We start from the raw sequence: 17,933 nt of genomic DNA, 5'->3' as shown, positions 1-17,933 counted from the left end.
AAAGGCTTGACTTTTATCCCTGCTAGAACAGCTTAATGCCATGCGTGTTGCCTTCTTTAAGTGATTATATATTGGGGTTTTGGCTTTGCTGCCAGTCTTCAACTGAATGGAGAAGCTGGGAACAAGTTACCTTTAGCCTGGAGAAGAACTCTGAGACATCGAGTCCAGCCGTTCCCACAGCAGTGCCAAGGCCACCACTAACACCTGTCCCCAGGTGCCACATCCACACGGCTCTGAAATCCCTCCAGGGGTGGGGACTCCACCCCTCCCTGGGCAGCTGTGCCAGGACTGGACAGCCCTTTCAGGGAAGGAATTTTCCCAATACCCCACCTAAGCCTTCCTGGCACAGCTTGAGGCCGTTTCCTCTTGTCATGTCCCTGCCCCTGGGAGCAGAGCCTCACCCCCGCCCATCCTCAAGCTTTGAGTTATTCCTGTAGAGGAGACTGATTTTGATTTTGTGTCCCCAAGCTGTTTTCCATGGGTTTAACTGACAAACTGCTGTCCTTCCACTTTGTGACTTTTAAACAGTAACATGAAGTGAATTCTGCTATTCTGCCACTTGGTTCTGTTGCTCTAAGAAATTTGTTAATAAATTGCTGTAGAATTACTACTTCTTCATTTTTTTTTTTTTTGGCAGAGATGAACGCAATGACATTTTAGCTGTGGCAGACTGGGGTCAGAAGCTTTCCTTTTACCACCTGAGTGGCAAGCAGGTATGTCTTAGAAGTTTATTCCAGAGTCACAGGGTATTTTTGGTTCTGTTTTGTGTCTCACTGTCAAAATGTTTCTATACTGGTGTTTTATTAGTTATATTAAATGTCTTCTGTTTTTCCAGCCTGTTAGGAATCTAATTTTTTTTTAACCATTACTCCTTCAGCTCTTGTTTCTCACATAGCAGCTCAGCTGCTGTCTTGCAGTTCTTCCATTAAAGCCCTTACAACTCTGCTGATTTCTGTGACATGGTTTATTGGTTTGTAGAAAACATCTTTTTTCAGCTGGTTAAAGGGGTTTTGTGAGTTGTTGCATTCTGAGCTGCATGGTTTGAGACTGGAGGGATTCTTGGACATATTTTAGAACTGCTTTTGGGAATCTTAACATAACCAGTGGTTCTGGGTATTGAAAAGGAGGAGATGAGTGGGATCAGTGATGGCACTTGTTGCCTTCAGGAAAAATCAAATGATCCTCTTGTTAATGCTTTTGATTGGATTTTTTTGTTTTATTTTCCCTTTGCAGATTGGGAAGGACAGAGTGCTCAATTTTGACCCGTGCTGCATCAGCTACTTTACCAAAGGAGAGTATCTCTTGCTGGGAGGTTCAGACAGACAGGTTTCTCTCTTCACAAGGGACGGGGTACGCCTGGGCACTGTGGGAGAGCTGAGCAGCTGGGTGTGGACCTGCAAAGTTAAACCAGACTCCAACTATGTGGTGAGTAAGGACTTTTTCTAGTATTTTCAGAGGGAATTTGCTACTTAAACTAAGTCATACATTTTCCACTTAGTTGCTTGGTCATTCCTACCGAGGCAGTAGAACCTCAACAGTGTCTAGGGAAGTCCTAGAACTGCCATTGGAATTACAAATATCTCACAAAAGTAAAACCTGAGCTGTAAGAAGGATGTAAGGGGCATAACACCTGCTCTCAAGTGGTAAGGTGTTTGCTGCATTTTGATTAAAAAAGAGGAGGGAAAAATAATATCAGCTAATAACTTCTGGAATTGACCAAATCTATTTCCATGAAGGGAAGAAAATGCCTACAGGGCAACTGTCAGCCCAGAATGCTGCACTCTTGAGTCCTATACAAGTTGGAAGAGAATTAAAGCCAATGTAAAAATGAACAAACAAACACACCCCCTCCACAAAAATCTAACCAAAATCCCAACCAAGTAAACCCAAGGCCTCCACCCAGCATGGTGGTCTCCGTGGTCTGTGCAAATACGAATCCTCATTGTGCTTTGCACTTGTACCATGGTTAAATATAACCATGTTATCCTTATGTTATATATATGTTACACTGTATGTATGTCAGCTGTAACTGGTGTCCGTCTATTCATTATGCAGGAGAGGGGATGTGGTGTTCATATAAACACCACACACTCTGCCTCACCTGTAGGTACCAATGAGCTGAAACTATTCCCTTGGTGTGTTCAGGCAGTGGGGTGTCAGGATGGAACCATCTCCTTCTACCAGCTCATTTTCAGCACTGTCCACGGCCTCTATAAGGACCGCTACGCCTACAGGGACAACATGACCGACGTGATTGTCCAGCACCTCATCACGGAACAGAAAGGTAATTCCACACTTGTGGCAGGCCAAAGCTCCATGCAGTTTGTTGAGTTAATATCCATCAGGACACTGGGATATCTGCTGCACGTGCCTGACAGGCTGTTGTCACTTTGGCAGTCAAACTGTGGAACGCACTTTGCACGGAGGAGAGTGCAGACTTGGAGTGTCCAAGCTCAGCACTGATGAGTTTAATGAAAGATGTGGGGATTGGCAAAGAGACTGGGAAGGACAGGGGCTCTTAAAATAAGGTTTTAATCTCTGAAAATGAGATAAAAATACTATGTGTTATATTTAGCTTTTATTTTCCTTACTTGTAACCTCAAGCATTTGTGCTTATTTTGTTTCTTCGTTTCTGCTGGCTTTTTATGGCAAGGATTCAAAGTACTGCTCCAGAATGGGCTGTTCATAGAGGGTGGTAAACTGTGACAGGGATAGTAGATTATGTAGATGCAGAGCAGCAAACATCTGAGCAGGAATGTACTTTGAATTTTAGAGGTGCTCCAGGGAGATTCAATTTTAGTGTATTAGTTCTCTGATTTCTGTGTTATTTTTGTGTCAGCTTTATAATTTTGGTGTTTTTTCTTTCTAGTTAGGATAAAAGGCAGAGAGCTTGTGAAGAAAATTGCAATCTACAAAAACAGATTAGCCATCCAGATGCCAGAGAAAATCCTGATTTACGAGTTGTACTCGGATGACTCTGCAGATATGTACTATCGGGTGAAGGAAAAGATAGTAAAGAAATTCGAGTGTAACTTGCTGGTGGTGTGTTCAGATCACATTATTTTATGCCAGGTATGTGCCTTAAAAGCTGGAGGAGTCCTAGGGAGTGTTCAGTGTTCAAGGCAGCTGTCGCAGTCAGTGTCCCATCATGTCCTGTGGGATGTGCTGCAGCACTTCCCAGGGCAGTCCCACTGTGCCCTGCAGTGGCCAGCCCCTGTGGCATGGCTCAGGTGACTCTGGTTCAGCAAAGCAGGCTAGATAGTGAATTTGATAAATTAGCACAGAATCCAGGGGTACTTTTGGGTGGGAGAGAACTACTAGAAAAAGATTGGGGGTGGGTTTTTTTGTTTGCTCATAGAATTGGAAAATCTTAAAGAATTCTCCCATTAAATTGAGTATTTGACTTTATGATTTTTAAATGTAAAAGTAGACACACCTGCTAGTATAGATATAACATCACACATCAGAGACAGATTTTTGTCTTCACCTCCAGGCTGTGTTTTGTATCTTGCTGTGTCCTTAGGAGAAGAGATTGCAGTGCCTCTCATTTAGTGGTGTTAAGGAGCGAGAGTGGCTGATGGAATCTCTTATTCGTTACATTAAAGTCATTGGAGGACCTCCAGGAAGAGAAGGCCTCTTAGTTGGTCTAAAGAATGGTCAGGTAACACATTATGTCTGGTATGTGTCTTTCTACTGCAAATAAAATGTGTTCTGAGCTGTTAGAGGGAGACCTTAGGAGCAGCAGGCTCTTTTAAAGCCTAGAATTTTATTTGACAATCTCATTTTGGGATGAGAAATTAATTACTCCTGTCTTTCACATTCTCTGACAGTAAATTTCATACAAATGTGTTTAACTGTGTTGAGAAGTCTGTGAGTTGTTAGTATCAACTGACAAAAATGGAATTCTTGGTGAGGAGAGCAGGTTTGCCTTTAGTGGGGGTTGGAGTGTGTACACATCTCCTGATGACCCCTTGTGAGGGTGTGGCTGTTCTCCAGATGCAGGTGCTGTGTATTTCACACACCAGGTGTGTGGCAGTGTCAAACTGGGGCCCAGAGGTACTGACAGCAAGGAAGTTGAGATCCTGTGTGTCTTCTGCGTGTTATGTATTCCTGTATTAATGAAATTGTGTAGCTAGCAGAGAATCCAGGATGCAGGCATCTGATTTCTCTGTCTAGACCTAGAGCATGTTGTAGCAGCCGGTCTGCCCAAGAGACCCCAAACTGGAAGCGTGTCCCTAATCTGACTGCAGTCTGGGAAAGCTTGCAGTGTCACACTTCGCCAGCACTGAGGTTCTCCCGCCGTGCCGCTGGCAGTGCGAGGCACAGCAGGGTCTGCAGTGGCTGTGTTTGTGCCTAGATCCTGAAGGTCTGCAGTGGCTGTGTTTGTGCCTAGATCCTGAAGATCTTCGTGGACAACGCGCTGGCCATCGTGCTGCTGAGGCAGGCCACGGCCGTGCGCTGCCTGGACATGAGCGCGTCCCGCAGCAAGCTGGCCGTGGTGGACGAGTACGACACCTGCCTCGTCTACGACATCCACACCAAGGAGCTCCTCTTTCAGGTGGACAGCTGTTGGGCTTTGGGAAAGGGGCCTGGGAGGGCGGGGAGCACACAGAACATCCCAGAAGCGTTGCTGTAATTCATGTAACTCATTTAAGCCATTAATCACATCTTGTAGAGTCTAACTGTGATCTGTTTGTCAAAAGCACCCTCTCAGAAATGGTGGAGAAGGAAGGAGAAGACATGAAATCTATGGGAGCAACAGCTGAATAAAGAGCTCTTAGACATGTGACCTTTTCAGTTTAATTTAGAACTCTGCCCTGCTTCCCTCTGAAGCATTACGGTTAATGAGCATTTTAGTTTTATCATTACTACAAACAGAATTAAAGCCTAAACATCTTTGTTCATTGGGTATTCATAGGCTATAAAAGGAATAATGGTCTCTTCATTGGCAGTTTAGCAGTCACTTATTAATGTTGATTAAATGTTTTCAGAACACACTGGATAGTAAGGATGGAGTGCTGCAAAGCTAGGGTCTGCAACTTCCTTTGTGTAATGGACTGAAAAATGATCAATTAAATGTGCTAACTAGCAGTATATTATTGTGGAATTTGGTATAATATTCTTCAGATTGATTGTAGAGATCACTCATACATAAAAGGCAAGACAATTATAGCTGAATATTAAAATGTAAAATACATCCCTATGAATCTGTTTAGGAATATTCTAGGCTTTAGGATATTGCAAATGTGAATAATTGGGGTGTGTGTGTACACAGCAGGCTGTAATGGGTCAAACACTCCAGCTGAAGGAGGCATGTTTCTTAGCAAAGATGTGATTGCATCAGTTGTAATCCTGACATGTTTTGCTCCTTAGGAACCCAATGCTAATAGCGTGGCCTGGAATACCCAGTGTGAGGATATGCTTTGCTTTTCTGGAGGGGGTTACCTCAATATCAAAGCTAGCAACTTCCCTGTCCATCAGCAAAAACTGCAAGGCTTTGTTGTGGGTTATAATGGCTCCAAGATCTTCTGCCTTCATGTTTTCTCTATGTCAGCAGTTGAAGTTCCGCAGGTAATCCTTTAATCTCATTAAGTGTTGCTTTATATCTCATAAACATGAATGTTTAACAAGTGAAGAAGCTTTTCTGAGATTTACTTGTATTTTATTACTAAAATGATTGCAGTTCACACTTTCTTTGTTGTTATTTATGTTGCGTGTTCTATTTTATTTTTGTTTCTTTGGCATTAATTAAGCTAACTTCCTATTTGTTGTTGGTAATTATTTCCCATTCTCCCTTTCTACTTGCAAATGCTCATAATCTAATATAGTGCAGGCCTTACCTCTTGCAGGACTTTTACTGTGTTCTCTCTGTATAACTTTTCCCTGTTGTAAGTATGTAATCTTTAGCATGTTTAATTCCCAAAAGAATTCACATTCTTAACTACTTCCTAATGTTGCAAGGAACTAAAGATTTCAAAATGGATGAGTTTGGAATGTACTTAACCCAGATTGTCTAAAGATATGGTAATGATCACCCCGGAATGTTGTTCTGTCTGTGTACAAAACTGAGATATTTATTCTCTGGGCAGCTTGTAACAGTTGTGATTAGAATATATGTTTTTTCCCAATATATGCAGAGAATTTCACTGATGTATCTCAGTATTATGCTTTCTGATACATGTTTTTTTCTATGACAATCCTCAGTCTGCACCCATGTATCAATATCTGGAACGAAAAATGTTTAAAGAAGCCTATCAGATTGCGTGTTTAGGAGTGACTGATGCTGACTGGAGGGAGCTGGCCATGGAAGCCTTGGAAGGGCTGGAGTTTGAAACTGCTAAAAAGGTAAACCATTGTTCAGCAAAAAGCTTGTGTTTGATATTTATATATATTTGTGCGTGTATGTGTATAATGCGTGTTTTATGACTAGAATGCAAGTGGGTTACTATCTTGCTTGTCTTCAGTGTGTCTTATTCCACAACCAAACCAATGGTTATAAACTCAGGATTCTGAGATGAGGTTTTGACCTGAAATCTAATGTATCTGTCTAGATAAATGCCATATTCTAATCCAAGTGTTGGATAGAGAGGAGATGGTTTCAGCTGGAAGATGCGTTAATGGTTTGGGGGGCAGACGCCGTTCAGCAGCGCCCACCGGGTGGCAGCAGAGGATGCGCAGCTGCCTTTGGCCCCTGCCTTCCTTAGTGCTACAGACTTGCCCTTTTCCCCCCTAAATATTTAATACAACCTGAGTACAAATGTGAAGATTTCCTATTCTTTGTTATCTACCCATTAAGGTTGTGTGAAGGCAGTGGTGATGGGATAGGATCATTTCAGTCCTTTTCTGTGTGGTGTGCTTGGCTTTGGGGAGTGGTCTGTGAGTGGGCATAGACTGAAGAACTGAGTTTTCTCTGGCATAAAATACTTCCCTATTTTCTTTCACCACCTCTTCTCAAGTAAAGGAGGGCAAACTGAGTTCAATGTCATGAATATTGTATGAAAGACAAAATGTTCTAAAAATACACTGAGAATGGTCTGTAATGATAGGCATCTTTTAATAACAGATTTTTTTTAAAAAAAGAAGGAAATTAAATGCTTTATTTTTCTTTTTTTTCCTTAAGTGGAGGCATCAGAATAATTCCAGTCTCATGGATGGCTTTATGCAAATAGATACTTTTAAAAAGAAGTTTTCAGTGCCTCCTTGGAATTTTAAAGTAGTGCCCTCTTAGAATTAGAGCGGATTAATTCAAACAAAAAGCTTCTTGACATTAAAGGCTCTCACAGTTACTAGTCCAATCCGACATAAGCAGAATATTCTCTGCCCTCTTAAGCACTACTTTGGTTGGAAGTCTTGAATGTGCAGCCCAAAGAGTTAAATTTCTGTTTTGTGATTCATGTCAGGAATAAGTGCTGAGCTGCTGCAACTTGCACGTGACTTTGCCACTTGAGACTTTGGGTTGCACATTTATCTCCATTTGCAAAGATATTACACTGTCTCACAGTACTTTTATCTTATCGTCTTCTTACTTCCTTTCCTCTCTCTGAGCTCCTTTCATGCTGGATTTTCAGAATGGTTTAAAACCTAGGAGCATATGCTTTGACAATGCCATCAGTTGTGTGCCCTTCCTGTTAACAGTTCCCTGAAATTTCCTTGTCTGTGTCACACCTCCCAACAAAATGGAGAAGCTATAAAATAGCCAGAACAAAAGCATGTAATATTTTAATTGACATTTTGTGTTTCTTGGGGGGTGACAGGCACAGCTCCCTCTCCTGCTGTGCTGCTCGTGTCAGGGCTGGGCTGCTTTGGTTGTACCTGGTCTCCTTCCCTGCCACAACTCAGGGGCCACAGTCACACTCAGAGCCCTCTGGGTTCAGGGCTACACAAACCCAAACCCAGCAGACTTCTGCCTGTCCTTTTTGCATGAAGACAACTTGATGCATGCAGAATAATATTTGAGTTTTTCGGGGTTTTCAAGTTAATGCTTTTTACTCTTTTTTAAAAATTATTTTCAACAGGCATTTACCAGGGTACGAGACCTTCGATATTTAGAACTGATCAGCAGCATAGAGGTAAGCCAGTGTTCAAGAAGGTGTATTTTCTTAAACTTTCTACTGTGCCAAAATCAATACCTTCTGGTTTGGAAGGACTTTTGTTTGAATAGTGCATCTGACTGTTGGAGATGGGTCTGAAGTGAAAAATCCTGATTAGTAGAGGTGACTCAAGTTCTAATCATAGGATTGGAACTTCATGGACCAGAATGTGGGTGTGGGATGAGAACTTCTGAAAGTGTCTTCATGAGAACTGAAAAAACATTCAATATTCAATTAATAATTGGTAGACTACTACTGTGCTGACAGAGCTTAGTACAGAATACTTCATAAACATGAGTTCATTAAGTCTTTCCCTACCCCCTGGAGGTAGGTAATTACTATTATCTCCTCCTTGCAGAGACAGAAACAGGCCCAGAGAAATGAAATTACAAACTTGGGGTCTCATGACAAGTCTGTGACAACTGGAAATAGAATTTGGGATTCCATACTTTTGTACTGTGCTCTAATCACTCCTTCCTATTCTTTTCACACTTCTTGATAGACTTTCACTCAACAATAACTGTCTGTCATGAGCACTTGAAAATACGTTCATCACCCTTGTCCTTCTGCAGAGATGGCAAGATAATGCTTCAAGATGTGCTTGGAGATGGCATAAAGGGAATTCCTCTTCCTTGTGTTAATTAGATTTACACCTTCTCTTAAAAGATACATTCCTTGTCTTGGTGTCTGCAGAGCTGTCTTGCTGCTGTCAAAATGCCTGCTGGTTGCAGTGAACTTTTTCTCTAACACGGGACAAAGGTCTGCATTTAGATCCCCTTTTTCTGCTGGCTTTCTTATTTTTTTCTTTTCAAGGCTATAGGTAGGTGAGAGTGTTCTCTCACCAGCAGTAACCTTTCTGTTCCACGTATGCTTCTCCAGATATGCATTTGTTGAGGATATTCTGGATTTGTCATGTCATATTCTCTGTTTAATAAGAAAGAATCCCCCTAAAATAGGCATAAACTTACTTTCACACATCCTGAAAATGCTCCTTCTGCAGTGAGTTCTACATCTCCATTTACTCTGGCCTGCAGTGGATTTGATTTCTTTTAAGGCTTGTAGGGATGTAACTGAACAGACTTGTTCCATTAATGCAATGGCTTTCTCTCAGTAATGACCCTTTTTCTTTCCTAATTGATGTCAGAGAAACATATTTGCCATCTCTATCTGGCAAGATTCCACGGAGTCTTCAAAATAGGGTGTAACAGCTCCTCTGATAATTCATGTAACCAAGTTTTTGAAGGGAACTTTGAACACCAGCTCAGTGTCAGCCCAGTCAGTAAGTGTGACCAGGGAGTGATGGCTGAGCCCTTTGGCAGCAGTGGATTGAATCTGGATGCTCGTGGAATACTTCTGCCCTTGCATGCAGTTTTCTTTGAATTCAGTTCACAGCTATGTGTTTCCATGTGATGTGGCCTTACTGCAGCAGCAGTTTTACCCCAGGCAGGGCAGTGGTGTGTGTCCAATACACAGGACAAGGCACACACATGGAAACACACACACACGTGTGTGCAGACCTGTCCTGGGTCCCTCCCAGTCAGGGTACTGCTGCAGTGGATTCATGTGAAGGGTTTCTGCGTGGCTCTGCACACCCGTGGAGGGTTTCTCCATGGCCCTGCACTAATGCTGCCATCATGGTCCCTTCCCAAGCAGTTCTGGTTACCAGGAGAGCACGTGCAGGTGCTCTGGCAGTGGCTGGTGCTGACCCAAATCCATGAGCTCTTGCACGTGGGGACTGTGGAGGTGTCACTGGTTTTTATCCAGAGGCAGGCTAACAAACTTTCTGAATCTACTTATTGCTGGCAGTTATCCTCCTGCACATATTGTTAATACAGCCAAATTATATGTTGGTGAGATTGCAGGGAGAAAATGAAGAGCCCATCAGATGCCTTTTTTTAAATAGATTGGCATAACGGTAGCATGTGTTCATTTTCCTGTGTGAAATCAAGAGAACTGACTTTTCATCACTTTGGTTTGTATAGTGACATTTAATTCTGCTCTTCGTAATTTTAATTAATAAGGGATTTAATCCTTTAATTATAAATTCACCAGAAATGTAGGAGAGGCATAATTATGCTATCCCGTTACAGATTTTAATTATTAACAGTTAAAATATGAGCCTGAAAATCTAATTCCTCAAAGACTATTTCTCACCTAGGTCCTGATCATGTAGAATATTTTCTACGTCTCCTGAGTTTTCCTGTTTTTCCAGGACCGGAAGAAGCAGGGAGAGAACAACAACGAGCTGTTCCTGGCAGATGTTTATGCCTACCAGGGGAGGTTCCAGGAGGCAGCGCGGCTGTACAGGAGGAGCGGCCACGACAGCCTGGCCCTCGAGATGTACCTGGACCTGCGCATGTTCGACCACGCCAAGGTACCACCTGCACACTGAGGTGCACAAATACTGGTGTGCCTCTAGCTGCTTCCAAAGAACGAGCCTACAAAAGGTTTGGAAGAGGCGTGGGCTTTGAATTCCAATTTTATTTTCTCGGGTATTTGTGTGGAGGTCATTTGGCATATAAGGGGAAGAGTGTCTCTGGCCTGGGTGAAACAGTGGCATTTCCCTTCAGAGTCTGCTACCAAGGCAGCAGCTTGTGTTTTGTAGAGTCTCAAAGATGGCTGTGGAAATCCAGGGCTTTTCAGTGAATTCTTTTGGTGGACACCACCAATGACTTTTATGATTACATAGTATTATCCATAGTAATTTTCCTTCTTTCAAAACTAAAAATTTGGGGTTTATGACTCCTTCTTCTCCATTATCTCACTCAAGAGCCCCTTTTTATTTGTTTGTCCTGCAAAGATGACAAGGTAGCACCCATGTTATAATAAAAAATATTTATGGATCAGAGTAAGTCAGATCTATATCGATGCATTTTAAAAGCTGTATAATATGCTAACCTAGAATATTTTTGTTTACTACAGAATTTCTTCCAAAGATTCAGGGTCTTGGCTTTTTTTTAAACTCTGTTTCCATGTAGGAATAAATTGAATATAATTCTAAAAAGGGATGTTTTTATGTGGTGATAAGAAGCATTACTTGGCTTTTAAGTCTTCTGTGATGTTTTCTTATCAAAATGCCCAAGAATGCATGCACTGTTTAGTCTCATTCATCACTCATCAGAGTCCTATTCTGCCCAATCCAGGACAAAGAATTCACCATGACATGCACAGAAACTCTTTAGCAGAGATTCCCCAAGCCATGCTGCAGAGAGATCTTTTTCTTCCAAGAGCTCAACAGAAACATTTGGGGGCTTTGCTGATGTAAGCCCGACTTCCGCTATTTTTGGCTGATGAGTCTTTGTTAGCTTCAGTGTTTTGGCTCTTCTTGAACATAAACGTAATTCATACAGGAAAATGTTCCCATAAGTCTCTGTAAGAATCTTTTAATTCTTGGCTGCAATCATGTCTAAATTTAACCAGCAGAGAGCAAAAGGTCTCATGTCTCCTGTATGCCAGATTGATTCCAGGCTGAGAAATTTAAGGTACTTCATAAGGCAGCTTCTTGTGCAGGGAGTGCACGGGACATGGAAGAACATGTAACCCCCCTTTGTCTGCCAGTTATTTATCCAAGGAAAGATATGTGGGGGAGGGTGTGTTTTGGTGTTGTTGTTTTCACTGACACTGCCAGAATTATTCAGAGAACCACAGACCTGCTTTCTTGTGCATGACTTTGATGAGTCCTGGATGGAGGGTCCAGACTGGAGGCAGAGGTTGGGAGTCCTTTGATATCTGGTCACAGGCTCTTTATCACAGCACCAGATCAATAATTACTGGCAACTCACAAAAGAACCCTTTATACTGTGAGAAGCTGAGCTTTTGATTTTGGGCTTTTTTTGGTGACCTAAGCTGGAGAACAAGTCATGCCAGAGAGGCTGTTTGAGTTCACTCCTCAGCGCAGTTTTCTGTACTCAGAGGCTGTGGGGACAGCTGATAGCTGCTCCTGGAGCAGGGCTGTGCTGCAGGCCTGGGGCTCAGAGCTGGCACAGATGGGGGCAGTCCTGGCTGTAGCAGGGAACTGCCAAATCGCACTGGTGGAGCAGATCTGGTGTAGAGGGTTTTGCCCATTTGTTGCTTTGGTTTTGTTTTTTAAACCTCAGTCAGAATTTGCCAGAAGCACGGAGGATACACAGCTTTCCATTCTTTTCCCACCTGTCATTTCCCCTCTGCTCTGATTTTTCTTTTGGTGGAAGCTGTTTAATGGGCAGTAGCCTATTCTGTTAACAGACAAAACTGCCCTTAATCGATCTTCTGGTGTTGAAGGGGGGTTTTATATTTTTTTCCTGGCACATGATGTCAACAGATGTGAACCATATGGTGCCAGAGCTTTAGTATTGCCAGAAGAAGCTGAACTAACTATTAGAAATATTTCCAAAATGGTTGTGAACACAGGGTCCAGGCTTGGTGTTTGCATTCCTTCCACAAGTCCAAGCAGTGCTTAAGAGCACTCTCACTTTGGAGCAGCTGTGGTTCTGTCCTTATAAAAGAACTTAATGGATATAATTTTTAAAATATCTTGTTTCCTGCAAAGACTCTTGATAATTATTTCAGCCTTCAGTTGATTTGTGGTGAGGCATGTGATTAAGTGGATGTCCTGTTATTAACTGAGCATGGGCTGGGACTGGGGTTGTCTTTGAGAATGAATCCATACCTGCTTGGCTTGCAAGAGAAAATCTGAAGCTTGGAATTGATCTGTTAGAGTTTTTAGATTAGTACCATTTTGTTTTGGGAAGGCCTGTTCCTGACAAGCTTGCAGAAATCATGACTTGTACCCACCAGACTAGGCTCAGCAGAGAGCAAGAGGGGAAATTAGTGTTGCCTCTGAGGTATCTGCATTGTCCTTCTCTGGGCCTGGCCACAAGCTCCTGCTTTTTTTTTTAACTGAAAACTGTCTAAATGGGAGACTTGCCATTGTTTCCTCCCAGACATGGGACCTTGATGATGAGCTGCTAGAGGCTGGCTCAGTCCATGTTGCTCTCCATGGAGTATTTCTGTGCTCGGGAGGCATCATGATATTCATTACAAAAACCTTTATCTATTTTAGAGTTTCGACTGTGATGACATTTGTGACCAGAAGGTAATGCAGACTTTTGTATTTCGCCATTGCAGGAATTTCTGGGATCTGGAGATCCCAAAGACACAAAGATGCTGATTAAAAAACGAGCAGACTGGGCCAAGGATACCCATGAGCCATGGGAAGCAGTGGAGATGTACCTCTCTGCTGGCGAGCACATGAAGGCCATCGAAATCAGCGGGGACCACGGCTGGGTGCACATGTAGGTTTTTTGTCACCTCAGAGATAATATAGAATAAAAGCTCGAATGAGATACTATGAATTCCACATCATTTTAAAATAAGACCAAATGTATTTGATGTCTGCCTTTATATCAGGTTGAGTATCTGAAACACATCTATGATTAAAAATGGCACATGTTTAGAGGGTAGAGCCATAAATATGTTACAAAAACAAATGCATTACAGCAGTGAAGAGTATGCATGGGTTTATCTCCAGTATGAGATTGTCTAAAATAGCCTGAATGCCTTCAGAGTAATCATCACAGCAGTAGTTGTGATGGTAGCCCACTGCTGCTTTCTCAGCTGTTCAGGATAATCATCTAGAGGATAGAGAGGTCTCCTGGAGCACAGAGTCTAGAAATTCTGTGGCCACACCCATCGCTGGTCATTTCTCATCAGTGTAGGAGGCACTGTGGGTCATTTGCTGAGCTGCATTAAGATCTTGGCCAGACCCCTCAGGCTGGCCTTGCCTCTGCTTGGCTGTGTAGCACAGGGAGTGATATTTGTTCAGGAGCCTATTGCTCAGGTCAGGGCAGTGTGTCCTGTGCCACTGAGTCGTGCAGGTCGTGTTCCCTCCTCCATCTGCACAGCTCTGCACGGAGTCTGAGATACAGGGCTGAATGTGAGAGCAAAGAGGGAAGGAAAGGGTTTGAGTTTGCAAAAGGAAAAAGTGATTCAGAACTTTTACTGAAACAAAACAGTGTTGCATGGTAGTACTGTTAAGATGTTTATTAAATGTTAATGCTATTAAATGTTAACTAATGATTAAAGGTGAAGTTATGGCAATAATTAAAAGGCAAAGCACCAAGGCAGAATCTGAAACATCTGGTTTCTTTCTGCTGAGTCTAGGTTAATTGAAATTGCTCGAAAACTGGATAAAGCTGAGCGTGAGCCTTTGGCCAAATGTGCCTTCTATTTTAAGCAACTTAATAACCCTGGCTATGCTGCAGAAACCTACATGAAGGTTGGTGACCTGAAAGCATTGGTCCAGCTCCACGTGGAGACTCATCGCTGGGAAGAAGTAAGTGTGCCCTTGATTTCTGTTTCAAAAACCACTGCTTCTTATTGCCACTGGTTGCTACAAAAAAGGGAGGCAAATGTCTGGCTCCCCCAGCACTGTAGTGAGGGAGAGGCAGGTGGGGAGGAGGGAGGCTTCTGCAGAAGGATTCAGAGTATTTCAGTTAATTGTGTGTGCCAGCATGTGTTTGGTGGTGGTGTGGTTTTCTGGAAGTGAATCTAAACTCCATTTATAGTGATACTTCAATTTCTTTAGAAGATGTAGTCAGTAAAAATACAAATATCTTTTGTCTCTTGCTGGGAAATCTACTAAATTTCACAGATAATCACTTTCAAATCTTTCTGTTTCATTAGTCAGTCTGCTATTATGCTAAGCTTCTTTTCTTTTGTTGTTGATTGCTTTTTATTTTAAAACACATAAGTTTCATACTGGGGAAAATACGGATTACACTCTCTATTCTGTGTATATGTTTCATTGTGAATTTTCTTAGAGCTGAAGGATTGATCCCACGGAATATTTTAAACCCTTTAACTGTTTAAACCATGCAATATTCTAAGAATGAATTTTTATTTATGGTAGGCAGTTGCTTTGTGTGAAAAGCATCCTGAATTCAAAGATGAAGTCTATGTCCCTTATGCTCAGTGGCTGGCAGAGAGTGATCGATTTGAAGAAGCCCAAAAAGGTGAGAATGTCACTGACAGGTCACTGCTTGCTCCATATTTACTCCATCGTTCTCCACTACAGAATATGCAGACTCTGCCCTGGAAAATTTCCTATCAGTGGTATTCAAGACCAAACACAATCCATGTTTTCACACTGGTTTTAAAGTAACTGGAAATCTCCTTATTTTATAGGAAAATGAGACGGATCTGTCAAAAATGATGGCATCTAGATACAGGTCCAGATTTTCAGTCTTGTTTTATATCTGAGTGTGGAACGTAAGAGGTGTTTGGCATATAATCCTGTCTTAATATTTTTATCCCATATAAATTCAAAATATGGCAGCCATCTTACAAACCTGAGTGAAAAAATGTAATTTTTCCTTCTATTTAGATAATACTGGATTTGCACAAGTCAGGTTTTCCTGTTTCTTTAAGGTTTTGTGGGGTTTGTTTGGCTTTTAAGATTACATTTGAACAGAACAGTCAACTTTCCATCCTGTGGAAAGGCTTCAAAATTGAGTCCTCAAACTCAAGAGGGCAGGAGCTGCTGGAGTGAGCTCTGTGTGCAGTGCCTTGGCTCAGGGGCAGTTCCATGGGCCCCTGCTGTTCCTGAGCCAGCTGGGATCCAAGTGACTCTGCCCAGGGAGGGAACAAGCTGGGCCTGATCTGCCTCCACACAAGAGGAGTTTGTGTGCCCTGGCACCAAGGGTTTGAGCAGCTGGTGGAGGGCAGGGTGGTGGTTTGCACCCTCTGAGGCCCCATTTGCTCCACAATCTTTGTGCTGCTGGGGCTCAGCAGGTGCAGGTGCCAGAACTGGAGGAGCTGGAGGTCCTCATGGGACTGTTCTGGTCTCAGAACAGAATGTGAGGTCTGGTTCAAGCTGAGCTGGCTTCACTCAAGGGGCAGTAGGGATGTGGGGTTGGGTTTTTATGGGGTTGGTTCCCCCTCAGCCCTGTTCCTTTATTTGGAGAATGCACTGTTTGCCAGGGTAGAATTCTGGGTGTTACTTGGTGTATCAGAAAAGGAGATGCTGTTAGTAAATGACAGAAGGGTGTGTTAGCTGTACTCTTTTAAAGTGTTCAGCACAATACTTTTAAAGTATTCATACCCACCATACACACACTGTTTTCAAACAATATATTGCAGTTTTGAGTGAAGTTGTGATTTGCAGTGTTTGGAGATAACTGTTGTTTGTACAGAGATCTAATCATCACAGCATCTTCTCTCTTTTCTATTTAAAAAGTCCCAGCAACCACTATTACACATACTCCTTGAGCTGAGACAGTGTAAAAGCTTTAAAATACCTGCAGATTCTTCTCATGTTCCATTAGTGTCACTGCTTTCAAGGAGGAAAATATCAGTGTATAATCCCTTTTATCCTGCCCTGGACAGAGTGTTTGATATGGGCTGAACAGACTGCTCCCAATTCAAGCTCGTTAATTCCCGTTAATTGATGTAATCAGAGTGTAACCAGTGTTTGCTGTGGGCTGGGCAGCGTTCCACAGGGCGGGCAGGCGCAGCGAGGCCGTGCGGGTGCTGGAGCAGCTCACGCACAACGCGGTGCTGGAGAGCCGCTTCAGCGACGCCGCCCACTATTACTGGATGCTCTCCATGCAGTGCCTGGACATGGCCCAAGGTGAGCCACGCAGGGGAGCGTGTGTTTGTTACCTCATTCTGCACGCAGACAAAGCTCCTGCGCTGTCACAGCGCTGCTGCAGCTGCTTCACTGCTGCGTGGTTTGATTTGGGTTTTTTAATGCTGTGCGTATCTCGGGCTTGTGCTATTTTTGTAGTCCCCTGTTTTTCCCATGTGCTAATTTAAAACAAATAAACAAACCAGCGACGTCAGCAGGCATAAGGCTCCCTCTGAAGTCTGGCTGGGATGAAAATCGTGCCTCCTGGGACCATGTATCCTCCTGCACCTTCCCACCACGCCCATTGCCTGGAGGGTTAAGGTGCTAGTAAATAAAAGACGTTGGAGAGTAAGTTACCTCAGGTGTTTGAACATAGGTTAGGGGGGTTACACATTATTTCTGCCAACTAGTAAAACTGATTGTTTGCTGGCTGTCATGTTGTCTCCCAAATGTGTGTCACTGGGAGGGAGGTGTTCATAGTTAATAGGTGTAGTTTAGTGATAATGAATACAGAAGGTTGGGAATATTACATTTTGCCTGGTGCTCTAAGTACTTTTGGTTTTAATTCAGCTGATCTGTCACCCCTCAGATGTTTGAGATGCACATTTTCCCAAACAGCTTAGTAGTACATTTGGTATTTGTGAAAGTTTTCAAAACTAATCGTATTTGTGAACTCTGGCATTCTGGAAGAGGTTTCCAGAGATGCACACCTGCTGCTTTCTGCCTGTAGCTCAGCTGTAGCCTCTGGCTGTGTTAAACCATTGCTTCAACTGTTCTGTGTTTTGCTGTGCTTGTTTCAGGCCAGAAGTTTGCTCAGGAGAACAGCAACTTTGTAAGCGTGTGATTTGCATGGGTGGGTGGGGCATACTTGACCTGTCCATACCTCCTCTGGCAATGCTGGTTCTAAAATGATAACAGGTTGTTTTCTTCCAGCTGAGTCTCATAAACTGCTCTTTGAGACTGACACCAATGCCTTTGCCTCCCACAGAGAATGAAGAACAGCAGGCCGAAATGTTGCAGAAGTTTCATCACTTCCAGCATTTGGCAGAAGTTTACCATGTCTATCACTTTATTCAAAGATACACTGTAAGATACTCACTTTAGAATTGTGTATTTATACTTCCTGAGCTTTTTTCCTTAGAGAGTCCAGAAATAACTAGGACTTCTCAAGAAATTAAATATTGATTGTACGTCAGTGATACTGTATAGTAACTTAATTCATTTAACTTATTTTATTA

The 17,933-nt window shown here is 42.7% G+C and overlaps 1 protein-coding gene across 2 annotated transcripts in view; it reads left to right on the top strand.

Moving 5' to 3' along the window:
- The window catches only part of IFT122 (intraflagellar transport 122), a 29,208-nt gene that overhangs the window by 4,870 nt on the left and 6,405 nt on the right, over positions 1 to 17,933 (top strand). Inside the window, exons 8-22 of one of the 2 annotated variants that reach the window (XM_063411366.1) lie at positions 638 to 713; positions 1,234 to 1,425; positions 2,146 to 2,284; positions 2,870 to 3,072; positions 3,524 to 3,661; positions 4,394 to 4,558; positions 5,374 to 5,571; positions 6,205 to 6,345; positions 8,016 to 8,069; positions 10,303 to 10,464; positions 13,197 to 13,363; positions 14,232 to 14,403; positions 14,980 to 15,082; positions 16,558 to 16,698; positions 17,684 to 17,781. In XM_063411366.1, coding sequence (XP_063267436.1) covers positions 638 to 713; positions 1,234 to 1,425; positions 2,146 to 2,284; positions 2,870 to 3,072; positions 3,524 to 3,661; positions 4,394 to 4,558; positions 5,374 to 5,571; positions 6,205 to 6,345; positions 8,016 to 8,069; positions 10,303 to 10,464; positions 13,197 to 13,363; positions 14,232 to 14,403; positions 14,980 to 15,082; positions 16,558 to 16,698; positions 17,684 to 17,781 — 2,149 coding nt within the window. The remainder of the gene's footprint in view (positions 1 to 637; positions 714 to 1,233; positions 1,426 to 2,145; positions 2,285 to 2,869; positions 3,073 to 3,523; positions 3,662 to 4,393; positions 4,559 to 5,373; positions 5,572 to 6,204; positions 6,346 to 8,015; positions 8,070 to 10,302; positions 10,465 to 13,196; positions 13,364 to 14,231; positions 14,404 to 14,979; positions 15,083 to 16,557; positions 16,699 to 17,683; positions 17,782 to 17,933) is intronic. The other variant, XM_063411367.1, reaches the window with a different exon arrangement.

Source organism: Prinia subflava, chromosome 14 (assembly GCF_021018805.1).
Source record: "Prinia subflava isolate CZ2003 ecotype Zambia chromosome 14, Cam_Psub_1.2, whole genome shotgun sequence".
Classification (NCBI taxonomy): Eukaryota; Metazoa; Chordata; class Aves; order Passeriformes; family Cisticolidae; genus Prinia; species Prinia subflava.
The sequence above is the reverse complement of the archived record's forward strand: the minus strand, read 5'-3'. Positions and strand labels throughout refer to the sequence as shown.